Source organism: Phalaenopsis equestris, unplaced genomic scaffold (genome assembly GCF_001263595.1).
Source record: "Phalaenopsis equestris unplaced genomic scaffold, ASM126359v1 Scaffold000513, whole genome shotgun sequence".
In the NCBI taxonomy this organism is placed as follows: Eukaryota; Viridiplantae; Streptophyta; class Magnoliopsida; order Asparagales; family Orchidaceae; genus Phalaenopsis; species Phalaenopsis equestris.
Genome location: NW_018164953.1, coordinates 2,239,558 through 2,253,303, shown reverse-complemented (window position 1 = coordinate 2,253,303; position 13,746 = coordinate 2,239,558). Strand labels below are relative to the sequence as shown.

Here is a 13,746-nt window from a genome sequence, read left to right as displayed (position 1 = left end):
GAGAGAGAGAGAGAGAGAGAGAGAGAGAGATGGAGACAACTATAGTTGGTTAAGTGGTTACAATGAGAGTGCCTCAAGAGTACTATGCGATAAAAGAATATTACGAGAGTTTAAATATACATTATATAAAAATAAAATGTAGATAGTATTGTTATATCGACACAAGTGTTGAGTAGTAAAAAGTTGGGCATGACAAGATGAAAATAGTAAAAGAATGCATCAAAAATAGAAAAGATGGATTAAGAAAATGTTTAAGATAAGATAGTAATAAAAAAGACTAAAATGGCGTGGGAATGTATACTGCAAGGTAAAAGTATACTTATAAGATGCTTAGATAAATTTAGTGTTGAAGTATTAGGAACATAAAGAGGAAGGCCATAGGAAAAATGGATAAAAGTGTTAACATGTATTATTGTGATAAGGATAATAATGACGAAAAAATACTCAAAAAGTGCATTGACCTGACAATCTTTTGGAAGCAAACCTGAACCAATTTGCATTGTTGTGCTGACTAATAAGCAGACATGCAGCACGCACGTGTGGGCGGCGAGCACACACACAGAAGCATATTCAGTTTGCAGGTGGTTCGAATTTTGTTAAACCAAACAGAAAATAAGAATTTTCACATACATAAAGCCAAAGCATGTATAAGAAACTAGCCCCTCCAAACTGACCAAATTCAGTTGTGTTTGAAACTTTTATAACTCAGGTTAAGAAAAAGCTCCACCAAGCTCAGGGAAAACTTGGTTACTTTAGATGCCCCTTGACTATATTGTTTTTTGCCCTTTCTTGTTCGATCAAATTAAATTTGTCCACTTACAAGTCAGGACTTGACTTCATGCTTGCATCAGTTATAGCATTTGAGGTTCACGAATAAGATTAATAAAATACAATAAACTCCGGAGACTAGTTAAATTGAAGTTCTCCCTAAAACCTCTGGATCTTTTCCAGTAGAAATAAGTTTCGTTACACTTTTTGACAGAATTATGTGCAGTTATAATATTTTATACTGTTATAGGAAAAGGTAGCCTTGTTTGTGTTTAAATCTTCCGGCATCTCAATCTTCTCTCTTGGGACCATATTTGTGGACCCACAACAGTTTAGCTGGCCATGCCTGCTTGTTTGAAAGTAGCAATAATGAAGCTAAAGTTGAAAAACACCCTTAGGACTCACTAAGAAGAGGATACGGAACTTACATCTTTAAACCATTCGTTCATCATTGGAGAATCCTTTTCATAGTTTTCATAAAATCATATTGGGGCTTTTAAATAGATAGCATAGAATTCTAATATATTTATATTTTCATATTTATACATTTAGAACTCAAATCTATAATATTACATTAAAAATAGCACTATTATCACTTTTTAAAAGTGATACACATTTCCTTGGATAGGTTTAAAGCAAGAAATTTTTGTGTAAATATGAAAGTTTAGGATTGAGACATGTAAATACATGAGATTGTGTGCTACGTTAAGTAAATTCCCCAATCATATTATCGGTTCGGCAATTTTACGCAAGTCAATCACTAAAAAATCTACATTAATTCTACTTAAAAAGATGCACAAAGGATAACTCAATTTTCTAGGCTTGTACTGGAAAAGTTATTGAGGACAAATTACAACACGTATAACAATGCCATTTGACCGAAGTATTATGAGCTAGAATCACTGAACATACCTTGAGCAAAGAAACATCATTGGCTAATTGCGACAATAATCCAGCAACAAAAGCATCCCCAGCCCCAGTAGTATCAATTGTTTCTACTTTTAACCCATGCACTCTACCATTGAAATCCTGCAAAGTCATTTCATGTAATACAGTGATTTTAAACGGCAGAAGAACATGTTATATATATTTGATGTTTTTAATATTTTGAGAATCAACTCAAAGAAATGGCAAAAAGATAGAAAATAAATTCAGTCAAAACAATGTCCAGGCAGAATAATAATAAAGCAACCAAAAATTTCTTGATCATTTAGCAGGACAAAATTTTGGCACTCGATACAAACAGTTCAGAATATGTAGCGCTAGATTGTGTTTGACACGTGAAAATCATGCTTGATAAATTTTTTCTCCAAAATTGGAGTCGGACACAATCAATGCAGCAGGGACACTTGATGATGATGTGTACTTTTTTAAAGAGCTAGCTTAACAAATTATATTTTTATTGATGATGATAATTTTTCTACCAACGAGAACTTTAGTGTAAGTGGCGATGACAATCGTAATGTCAAGTGTTGTGGGATGCCAAAATTTGTGCCTCGATCTCCCTCGAAATGAATGAGAGTTTTACATGAGCTTTCGGGTCAAACTTTTAGAAGACGGAAGAGACAGTACATAGGGTACTACCTAGAGATTTCGTACTCATTTTGTGAGGATTTTAAGATTTGAAGTTCAAGGTGGCTCATAGGCGCAAGCCTCTATGATTAATTATCCATCCCGATATCGAGAGAGCATTTTTATTAAGACAAATTATTAGAGAATTGATTGCTCGACATATAGTAACAACAGTTTAAGTTTTAAATTATGAAAGTTATCACTATGAAAGAGATGATAGTAGAGGGAATAATGACAAACTAGATCGAGATCTCATGATTCCATCCTCCCAGGTTAGTATGGTCCCTAGTCTACTTAGTCACATGAAGTAGTCAAACTTTACAAAAAGATCTTTATCAGTAGTCATGAGTTGTTTCACCCAATTAAACTTTGATGACTTAAGGTGAAAGTTTGTCTAATGGGACATTTAATTCAGTATTAGCTAACAAAAAGCTGTCATATTAGGTGTACCCTATAATCCATAGCCCACAAAAGTACCAAGTCATTGAGAAACTTTTTTTTTTTGGAGAAAGAGCAACGGTGGCTCCCTACCTGTTAATAAAGAAAAGGTACAAGAGAGGGGAAGGGTGGAGGATCCCCGTCTAAAAAACCCAAAAAATATATTTGAAAAAACTCACCTCTAGGGGTTCCTCCTCCCACAGTACAGCCCAGACAAAATCAAAACCCGAAAAATACAAGTATAACCAAACCAAAAAAGCAAAACCCAAAATAAGTAAACCTGTGCATATGTAAAACAATACAGGCAAAACACTAAAGAAAATCCAAAAAATGGCATCAGATAAAACTCCAAAAACGCTCCATACGAACAGTTCTGCCAACAGGGAAAATGACCCATAAGTAATTAGTCCAGCAAAGAGTAGATCGCAAATCAGGATGTCCATCAACAACATGAAAGAATGCACAGCAAAGACGGCGGTTCGACTTGCCAGAAACATAGAGAGCAGCAAAGGAAAAAGTGCAGATAAAAGCGCATAAATGAAGCAGAAAAACCAAACCAGCGAGCAGTGCATCAAGACTTCACTAAGGTCTAAAAAAAGGCAAACTTAAACAGTCCCCAGTAAGTAAAAGTCGGAGAGGAGAAGGGGGGATAATCCAACAGTGCACACTCCACCTGCTTTCCTGGCTAACCAATCGGCAGGGGAGTTACCTTCCCTGTGAATGAAGCTCCAAGTAACGATCAGGTGACGATTAGCTATTACAGCTTGTATACGTTTGAGGGTACAAATAATATCCCAGAGAAGTGGAGAGACATCTATTAACATCTCATAAAGCAATTTTGAGTCTGTTTCAACAGTAATAGTATGAAAATTAAAAGCAAAAGCCACTTTTAAAGCAAGATATACCCCCCAACATTCCGTGCTAAGGGAGTATCAGCGGCAACAGGATAAGTAAAATAGCCCATAAAGTGCCCCTCAGAATTTCTAAAGAGGCCACCAACGACAGCAGAAAGGTCATTTCAACTACCATCGACATTAACTTTCACTCAGCCATGAGGATGGGGCGTCCAACTGACTAACCGAGGGGGCCTAGATCTCATACCTAGGGGAACAACATTAGTAGAGGCCCTAAGGGCCTTAGAATAATAGGCCAGAATATAGGAAGTAGTAATAGTGGCAGTTGGGGGGAGGTCTAAAATTCTTCCAGTGCAGTTTATCAGTGGATTTAGGGATAAGCACAATCAGGGCAGCAGTAAAATACTTACCAGGATCTTCTCCTTGAAAATTTGAATGGCTAGAATTATCTCATTCTTAATGATGTCCCAGCAAGAAATATAGAAAGCAGAAGTAAAACCATCGGGTTCAGGAGCCTTTTGAGAATGAATTTCTTTGAGAGCGGTGAGAATTTCCATCTCCGAAGGAGGGTCAGACAAAGAGATGGACGATACCAAATCTCTATTCGTATCAAACAGCTCAGGATCAATTGCAGTGACCTGAACATCATCATAAAGAGAAGCAAAGTATTCCGCAGCATTGGAGCCAATTTGATCAACATTAATAAGGACAACACCCTCAGATGTGACAATCTTAAGAATAGCATTAATGTTCCTTCTATGCTTGATGGTAGCGTGGAAAAATTTAGTATTTCGATCATCATTGCTAAAGTGAGTGTCAAAGGCATTTTGTCGTAAGAAATCTTCCTCAATAATGATTTCCTCTAGGAGTTTATGGTGAGCCTGAGCCACATTTTCAACAAGAGGAGTGCAGATAACATGTGATTCCAGTGCATCCATCTCCTGTTGGGCTTTCAAAACTCTGGAGTGGGCATTGCCAGACACATCAAAATTTCACTTCTTCAAAAGAGAAGTCACTTTTTTATGCAATTGCCACAAAATAAATTGCCACAAAATAAACCATGGGTATAAACCATGGGTTGCCACACAACCCAGTACTCCAAGCCTATTTAACCAGATTCATAAAGGTAGGATGAGAGTTCCAGACATTGAAAATTTTAAAATGAGAGTAAATGAGAGGGAGCAGGTTTAGAATGAAAAGTCAAGCTAAGCAAAATAGAATTATGATCAGAAGCAGCATGATTAAGATGCTTGACATGAATGATATTATAATAATCCAGAAAAGAGGAGTTGCCCAGAAATCTGTCAAGCATCTGCATATGCAGACCTCTCCTCAAAGTGTAAGGAGAACCCGAGAAACCCAAATAAAAAATCCCAGCATCAATAATATGCTCGCAGAACCGATTGATAAGATTAGTCTCAGCTTTAGCTCCACCCCTTTTCTCCGAATGAGACATGACCATATTAAGATCACCTCCAACAAACCAGTTATAAGCAATAGTAGCACCCATGTGTATAAGCTGTTGCCAAAGAAATAATTTATCTTGTAATAAGAAGCTGGCATAAATAAAGGTAGCCCAACCATGAAACTCTTCCAACGTACAGTGAACAAGAACATATTGCAAATCATCATCAATGATGTTTAATTTAACTTCCTCCAAAAAATCCAGATTTTGTTGTTTTGATTACTATAGTGCAGATATTTTTGAATTTTTTAATAATACCATCCTTATGGACAGACACCAGTGGCTCTAAAATTGCAAAAATGTCAGGCTTATGGACCCTGCATAATATTTTAAACGATTAAGGAAGTGGGGGTCTGCCACTCCCCTAATGTTCCACACTAAGATGTTAAACATGTTGGCTCAAAGCACCCCTCCTAGTGATCCTAGGGGGAAGGTGCAAGCGCTCTCCCTCAGAATGGTAAGTGACATCAATAATGTTTGAAGTTTTCAAATTAGAAATTTCAGATTTCCTTCTTCCTCTTCTCCTACTGTAATTTTAAATGCTCCATTCAGAATCCAAGGCCAAAGCAGCATCAGCAACCGGGTCAAGAGTCTGAACATCAGCAGTCTGTGTAGTAGTAGAGTGCATAGCAGGGGGTTTGAGGTGCAAAGGTTTGGGGAGTTTCCACAATGGGTAATTCCCCAGCAGAAGTATAGGCTATAGGTAATTCAATGCTCTGCTCAACCAATAGCTCAGTGCTCGTAGTTGAAGGTGGCAGAATTTGAGATGGTGTGGGGAGTTGTGAGCATTATGTATCAGAAATCCGTTCCACTGTGGCTTCAAACCTCTCTGGCTTCAAACCTCTCATTGTTCTCTCATTGTTTGGTGGGCCATCATGCACAACGGCGCCATGTTGCATAATATTCCCCTCCAAACAAGGGACATTTTGTCCAATCTCAAGAGGTGTTCTCTGAGCTAAGTTAATCTCAGCAGAGGTTAAACGAACCGCGCTATTTTTCCTTAATTTAGGATGCAGGTGAAAACAATGCACCAAATCATGTCCAAACATGCAGCAATGAGAGCAGTAGTGAGGACGTTTCTCAAGAAAAACCTGTTGTCAGTAACCAGCATGTGTAGAACCTATCCAAACCTCTTTTGGGGGGGTAAAGTAACATCTCTTTCAATTAAAATTCTTGTTATAGAGGGCCTTGTTAAATTGAAAGTCGGAGCATCTAACATCAGCGGTTTACCAAATATGGCAGCGATTGAAAATAATATCTTGTGATTAAACAGATGCATTTTTAAACTAGGCAAACGAAGCCAAACAGGAATAACAGCCCGAGGGTCGAAATCAGTAGTCTCCATTTTAGGGCTTTCATCCTTTCATCAAAACATCCTCAAAACGAACAGTTCTACGAGCAAAGAGTTTAGAAAGTTAAATCAGAATATGTCTTATATCGAGAGCACCAATCTTTCAACCCCCAGCCAAATTCAAAAGCTCGAAATGCTTGAGAAGAAAATCAAATTTTGGTAGCCAATAGAGAAACTTACCCACCAGATGGAATCAACAAGCAGAAGCCAGAATAGTGTTCTCAAAGTCAGAAAGGAAGAGCGCAAGCTTACCCCCCTTCTTCCCCTACTTCCTTATGAAGTTGTACTCCCCACCAAGAATCAAAGATTCATGAAAGGAAGAAGGAAAAGCAAAATTTGGAGCAGCATCAAAGAAGGAGCCCCCGGCAGTGACCCCGGCACAAGTTTTTGCCATTGACAGCAAGAAACCAAAAAATCGAGCAGCAGGAGACGAGCACAAAGGAGAAGCCAAAGCAATAGAGCAAACAGAGAGATCTCACCAACATCCGGCAGACGAGAGAGAAGAAACATCGTCAGCATCCCAAAATCACCTCCAGAGCGCCAGGAAACCCAAACCCTAACAGAGCGCCAGGAAGGAAACCCGAACCCTAGCAGAGTAGGAAACCCGAACCCTAGCAGAGTGCCAGGAAACCCAAATCGCGCTATATAAGTCATTGAGAAACATACGAGCAACACCAATGACCATAATAGAATGGAGTTTATTTATCGTATCACCAGAATATAAGATCTTGATTGTAATCACTTTATTTGTAGTGTCGACTGGCTGAATCATATGGATGGTGGACTCGGGCCGCATTGTTATTAGCATAGATTGATTTAATTGTTAAGGCTATAGTATATTTGATATGAAATTCAGTTTTTATAACTTTAGTTAAAAATAAATTTATCATCCTCAATAAATTGTTACAGATTGTGAATGAGATTTATTTTAAACATTTGGTGATTAATTTTATTTGATCATTTTTGGACTTAGTAATTTTTTTAATGAATAATTACTATCTATAGGATTATAAAGCATCTTGAAAATAGATCTTCGATTGAAATTTTCTTTAAAAACATCTATCATAGTGGATTTGAATTATTGAAATTATATTTTGATAGATTGATTTATAAGTGGACCACTCCAATTGAGATTCACTCTCAACATAAACATCAGCAAAAATCAATTATCTGCTTATTCATATTCAAAAATTAATCAAAGTTTATCACTTGAATGTCATTAAGATAGTAACTGTGTCAATTCAGTCCTTATAAACTAGTTAGGGATAGACCATTCAACTTCGATACTTATCAGAAGCTGCATAAGATTGGCCAAGTGCAGGTTTATTTTTGTCATGTCCAGTCCTTATCAGAAGCATGAATGAATTGGCCAAATTATGACTCAACCTTGTCAACTCCAGTCCTTATCAAGAGGAGAATTGAATTTACTACGTAGAAGTCCAGCCTTATTAAGTCCAGTCTTAGCAAGAGAAGATTAGACTGTTGAAAAGTCAACTCTAATTCTTGAAAGGAAGATGATCATATTGGCGAAATAGGAGCTCAATTTTACAAACTCAAGTCCATATCAAAAGGAGGATCGGACTTTGTTGATGTGAGACTAACGACCCTTCCATATGGACAAAGTGTACCGCTCAAGAACATGTGAAATTTAATGATTTTGAATTTGATTTTGAGAAGAAAGAATTTTTCCATGATTAGAAATACTTGCATACTTCTCAAGACAAAATTAATGTTAGTTTGAGTTTATTGTATATCGCACAATATTCTTACACCATATCATTGAACGTTTAGCATGTTAGTGAGAGCTCATGCGAGCATATAGCTTAATAGCACATGTATCCTAATAAACTTGTGCATTTGCCAAACACGTTAGTCTTCAAGATGCTTACACAAATTTCAAAGCATAACGTTTGAATTGAAATATTGTCCTACAAAATTCATGTAATCCTTAAATAATCTAAATTTAATTATTTGCATGAGTACTTTATAATTCAAGGCACATGCAAATATTTCATTTTATGATCTTCAAATTACGTTTTCTGTTCACTTGTATGGCTGTGTTTCGGATTGTGTGTTGGCTATTTTAAGCCTGATTTCATTTTAGAATCCTAGGCTAGATGTCATTTCAAATTTTTGGTTTTATTTGAACAAGGAGATTCATCCAAATGTCTTATTTTATTCAAGCAGGTCTCACGTGGCATCTTTTCTTCTTTATAAAAAAATAGGTTATTCAGTTCATTTCATTCTGAATTTATTCTTCTGTACATACTGAGTTTCAGCGAGAAGAAAATTATCCTCATCTTTTGGATTAATGTTCCAAGTCTCCAATGAGTTTACTTCGCTTCTTCAATTTTGTATTTTGCTTCTCTTTTTTTTATTATTTCAGTGTATATCAAATTTATATAAATTTCATTCAAGTTTAATTTAGGCACTATTTAAGTATGATTTAGGTCCTCTAGTAAGTAAAAAATCTAGCACCCTTCTGATATCATCCACATATAGAGGACTATCTCGACATAGCTGAGTTTGCTGAGTTTGTCTGCATGCTTTGAAGAAGAGCATGAGTGGTGTTTTGCAGTGTCACAACCATGTGTCTTCTAACATACACATCCAAAAGGAACGTATAGGCCTTCATGTACTTGCATAGGAGTAATAAAAAGATTTCTCCGCCGCGTTTAAACGATGCAACGAGTATTTAAACTGGATTTCCGTGCCACACTGGACCAACGGGAATAGATACTTATAGTAGTCAAATTTTGTTGTCGTATTGAAACAATGTAAAAAAATATTTAAGTATTCCTTGTGTTATACCTTTATACGCAAAGGAAATTTGAGGCGGCAAGGCGACTCCTGCAGGACCAGGTTTCCCGCAGTACTATACTACGGTTCCATTGCATCAGACCCCTGAACTCCGAAGGAAATCCTATTATTTTATTTTTATGTTTTTTTCATTTATTTTCACCAAATTTCCTTCCTTTATACCCTTTTCTATTATTACCTATTTCTCTAGCTTCAAAGTTTTTTTTTTTTATTAGGGACTTGATATATGTTGTATCGAACTGTTTAGATTTCATTTTTTCCGAGTTTATGTATTTTGGAGAATTTTTCTCTTTTTTCTTTTGCTTCCTGTAGTATTGCAGCATATGCCTTTAGCAAGTGGTGTTCATGTAGCTTGCCTAAAAATAGTCGGTGGATCCCCCTCGCCGTCCGTATCTCGCTGTTTGTCGTTCTACCATTGTTTTCGTTCGAACAGCCACCGAACGCACTCTGGCTACTGGTTACAGCATAAAATCGCAATTTTCTCGCTTCCGGTTTGCTGTCCAGCCGTCATTCATCCTGAAATTCAGCCATCATCCACCCTCATACTATCGTACCCGTACTATAACTTCCCTAATGTCTTTTGGTGCCTTCTAGGAACCCTCGAACAGCCAAGGAGATGTCATGCCACCAAGGAGAAAGCTTCAACGAGATATTTAGAAAATCGCCATGGAGGACATGCAACAACAAATTCTTCAATTGCAATAGAGGCTCACTGACTTTGAAAAAAGGCAACATGGGGAAGTCACCCACATCAACAACAGTGACCACCAAGATGAAAAAGATGAAGAAAACCTTTCCATCAAGAAGCTTCAAGTGATGAAAAACCAATGTCACGTCAATTCGGTGCTGAGTATAAAAAAGAGTGATTTTGGAGTAAAGGTGAATTTATCAAATTATGACGGTCGCATTGATTTGAATGAATTCATTCAATGACTCCAAACAATGGAATGGGCTTTTGAATACAATGATGTCGCACCTAATAGAAGGATAAAGCTAATTGCCATCAAATTAAAAAAATAGTGCATCTCAAGGGTAAACAATTTTAAAATGCTTAAGCCAGCGAGAGGGAAAAAAGAAAAATCACAACCTTGTCCAAGATGAAAATGGAGATGTAGTGCAAGTACCTACCATTACATTACCAGCAAACATGTTTTGAGGCATCATCATTTACAGCAGAAAGATCTTTCAGAAGAAAAGTTCACCGGCGAGTTCGAGCAACTTATGTTGAAGTGTGAATAAATGGAGCACAAGTATAATACCATAGCTCGATATCTGGGAGAATTGAAACCATCTATTGACAATGTAATACAGTTGTAGTCTTATTGGACCTTACAAAATGTCCGTGCCTTAGCCCTAAAGATGGAGAGATAATACTGCAGCAGCAAGAGCACGCCGACCAGAGTACCCAAACCTATAACTCGTGAAGAGAAACCATCATAGGAGGCAAAGAGAACTGATTAGACCAGCACCCCCAAAACATTTCCAGTCAAAAAATGTTTCAAATTTTATGGCTACAAGAATATCACATCCAACTGTCCGAATAGGAAGGTGATTTCTTTTACTAAGCCAGGTGATTGGAGCAGGCTCAGAGTGAAGGCCCAGAGTGAAGACCTAGAGGATATGGGAGAGTACCAGGTAGGACTATGAGATGTTTGTGGTTAGAAGAGTTCCCCAGAATGAGCCTAAGAGGAATTAGTAATGGCTCAGGCATAACATCTCTTGTGTTCGTTGTATTGTAAAAAAAAATATATGCAACCTCATCGTCGATGGAGGCAGTTGTGAAAATATGATATCTATGCAGATGATGAAAAAATTGAGCCTCTACTCCCTTACTTGATTGAAGAAGGGAAATGAGATGTGTCGATAAAAGTTGTTTGGTGGAATTTTCAATTAGAGATAAACAGTGAGATCAAATTTGGTGTGACGTCGTCCTTATGGATGATATTACAACAGAAATACACTTCATGATGGCCAAATTGTCGCTCAACCTTGTCAACTCCAGTCTTTATCAGGAGAGACCCTTCAACATGATTAAAATCAAGGTGAGTACTCACGTTCTTATTATATAGTAATATTTTTCTTCTAGACCAGATGCATTTACTAGTACTATCATTAGTTATATTGAAATTACTACAAATTAGGGATTTTGAATTCCAGTGAATTTTTGTTTATATTGTAGGAATGATGTGTGCATAGCATTTTTTAAATTATCATAAATATTAAATGATTTATAAGTATATTGACTGTTATGTAAATGAGAATGAATATTTATTATTATAGAGTGATATTTTAATTGTATGTTTGTATATGCATGATTGATTACGATAGTCACCCCTTGATGATACTAATGGAAGAACACTAAGGTGCACGTGCATGAAAATGGGAAAGAATATTCACATTAAAGTATCTTAAGTGGTACAGTTTTTAGACGGTACTCCTGTGATGATTGTAAAGATATAAAATGATATTGGTATGATATTAATATAGTAAGATTCATTGATAGCATCTCAAATATTAATATTATGTTATTAAAAGTTTAACTGACATTCATTTTTTTTTCTTTGTATTATTGTAATTTAAGAATATGAATATTCATTGGCGTGTTTAGCTCATTGTTAATTTTAAATTAACTTTTCATATTAATTTAATTGATTAAAAAATGAACGATAAAAGAGAAAGCGTTTATAGAAGACGCGGTCTCGCGGACAACCGATAATGAAGTAAAGTTAAATATATTGTTTTAAATTAATTTAATTAATATCTCTTTCATTTTTTTAACAGCTAGTTATAGAAAATGGGCATCAAAATTTTAATTCACACTGTCCGACCATCTGTACCCACCTTAGTTAATTCCAAGTCCCGGGCCAAGTCGTGGTATCAGAGACAAGATTTATGATTAATTAATGAAATCTTGATGAACGAGTCAATATTGTAATTATAAAAAATTTAATAATTAAAAAATAAAAACTAAAGTTAACTTAAATTAATAAATCTATTCATTCAGGCATAGTGATACGCTTGAAATCTAAAAGAAGGGAGTTTGATAATAGAAAGTTTATGGATAGCTAATGTTGATTTACTTAATGAGATTTAACTTGTGTTCTGTTTATTTAATTTTGAGGATTGAATTTTTGTAAATGGAAAAGATTGTAATGGTCCCATTTCAGTTACCCCCGCGGGGGGTGGAGGGGTGTGGAACAGAAAAGAGGAAGTGAGTCAGGAAAATGAAAGGAATGGACGGGAAGCCAAGGAGGTGAGTTTGCCTTATAAATTCTCATATGAGGGGGCAGGAACTTACCGGGTGAGTCAAATGGCAAGTGCGAGAGACGACAAGCGCAAATTAAAGCATTCCCATAGCCCGAGATGACAACATCTACAGACAATGATGTTTCTGACGAGCAGAGAGAAGGAAGTGGGGGACAGAGGCGCCAAGTGTCGGTGCTAAAGTGTGAACACATGACCAAAGGAGTCGAAGAGGTTGAGCATTTCAGCTCAGTGGAGAAGGAGCTCTCCTACGTAGTGCACAAAGGAGGAAGTGGCATCTCTATCGCATTGAGGAGAAAGAGGGGACGAGTGAAGTTCATGCGTTCGTGCGGGAGCTGAAGTCGCATGCATTTGAAGTTCGATCAAAAGAGTAGCCTCGTGCGAGAAAAGCATAATGTGTCGTGGATTAGGGTTCAACGAGCTATGTATAAGAAAGTTAGGATAATTGTTTGATAGTAATATATATATATATATATATATAGAAAATAGAAAATTTAAGTAGTATTATATAAAATAAAATAATAAAAATATTTATACTCAAATGGTAACTAATTAAAATACTATAAATTATTAAAATTGTATACAACATCAACAAAAACTTTATCCCACTAAGTGGGGTCAGCTACAAGAATCTTTTTCTCCATTGCGTCCTATTTAGTGTCATATTTTCATTTAATTCTAATAAATTAATATTATTTTTTTATATAATATGCCCAAGACTTCCTAGGTCTACCTTTGTTTTTCTTAACATAAGTAAAATTTAAACCATCTGTTATTCTAATCGAATCATCAGATGGTCGACGTTTAATGTGACCAAACTATCTAAGACGACTCTCTAATTTTGTTTGTCACTGGAGCAACACCAACCCTATCACGAATATATTCATTTCACATTTTGTCTCTAAGTGTAAAATCACTCATCCACCTAATAATTCTCATCTCATCAACACTAAACTTATTTTTATGCTTCTCTTATAAAGGCCAACATTCAGCGTCATAGAGCATTGCAGGTCTCACGCAGGTCTCACCATCATACTCACCATCATATTATAAAATTTTCCTTTTAGTCTAAGCGGTATTTTTCTATCACACAATAGGCCTGAAGCATTCCTCCACTTCAACCAATCAACTTGAATTCTACTGCTAACATCCCCATCAAAATCACTAGCACTTTGAACAATAGACCCAAGATATAATAATTTGATCACCCATAG

General features: G+C 36.3%; 1 protein-coding gene across 3 annotated transcripts in view; it reads right to left on the bottom strand.

The window, feature by feature from the left end:
• The window catches only part of LOC110028515 (probable fructokinase-6, chloroplastic), a 52,456-nt gene that overhangs the window by 6,735 nt on the left and 31,975 nt on the right, over positions 1 to 13,746 (bottom strand). For all 3 annotated transcript variants that reach the window (XM_020730402.1, XM_020730403.1, XM_020730404.1), the window contains exon 6: positions 1,681 to 1,797. In XM_020730402.1, the coding sequence (XP_020586061.1) occupies positions 1,681 to 1,797 (117 nt within the window). The remainder of the gene's footprint in view (positions 1 to 1,680; positions 1,798 to 13,746) is intronic.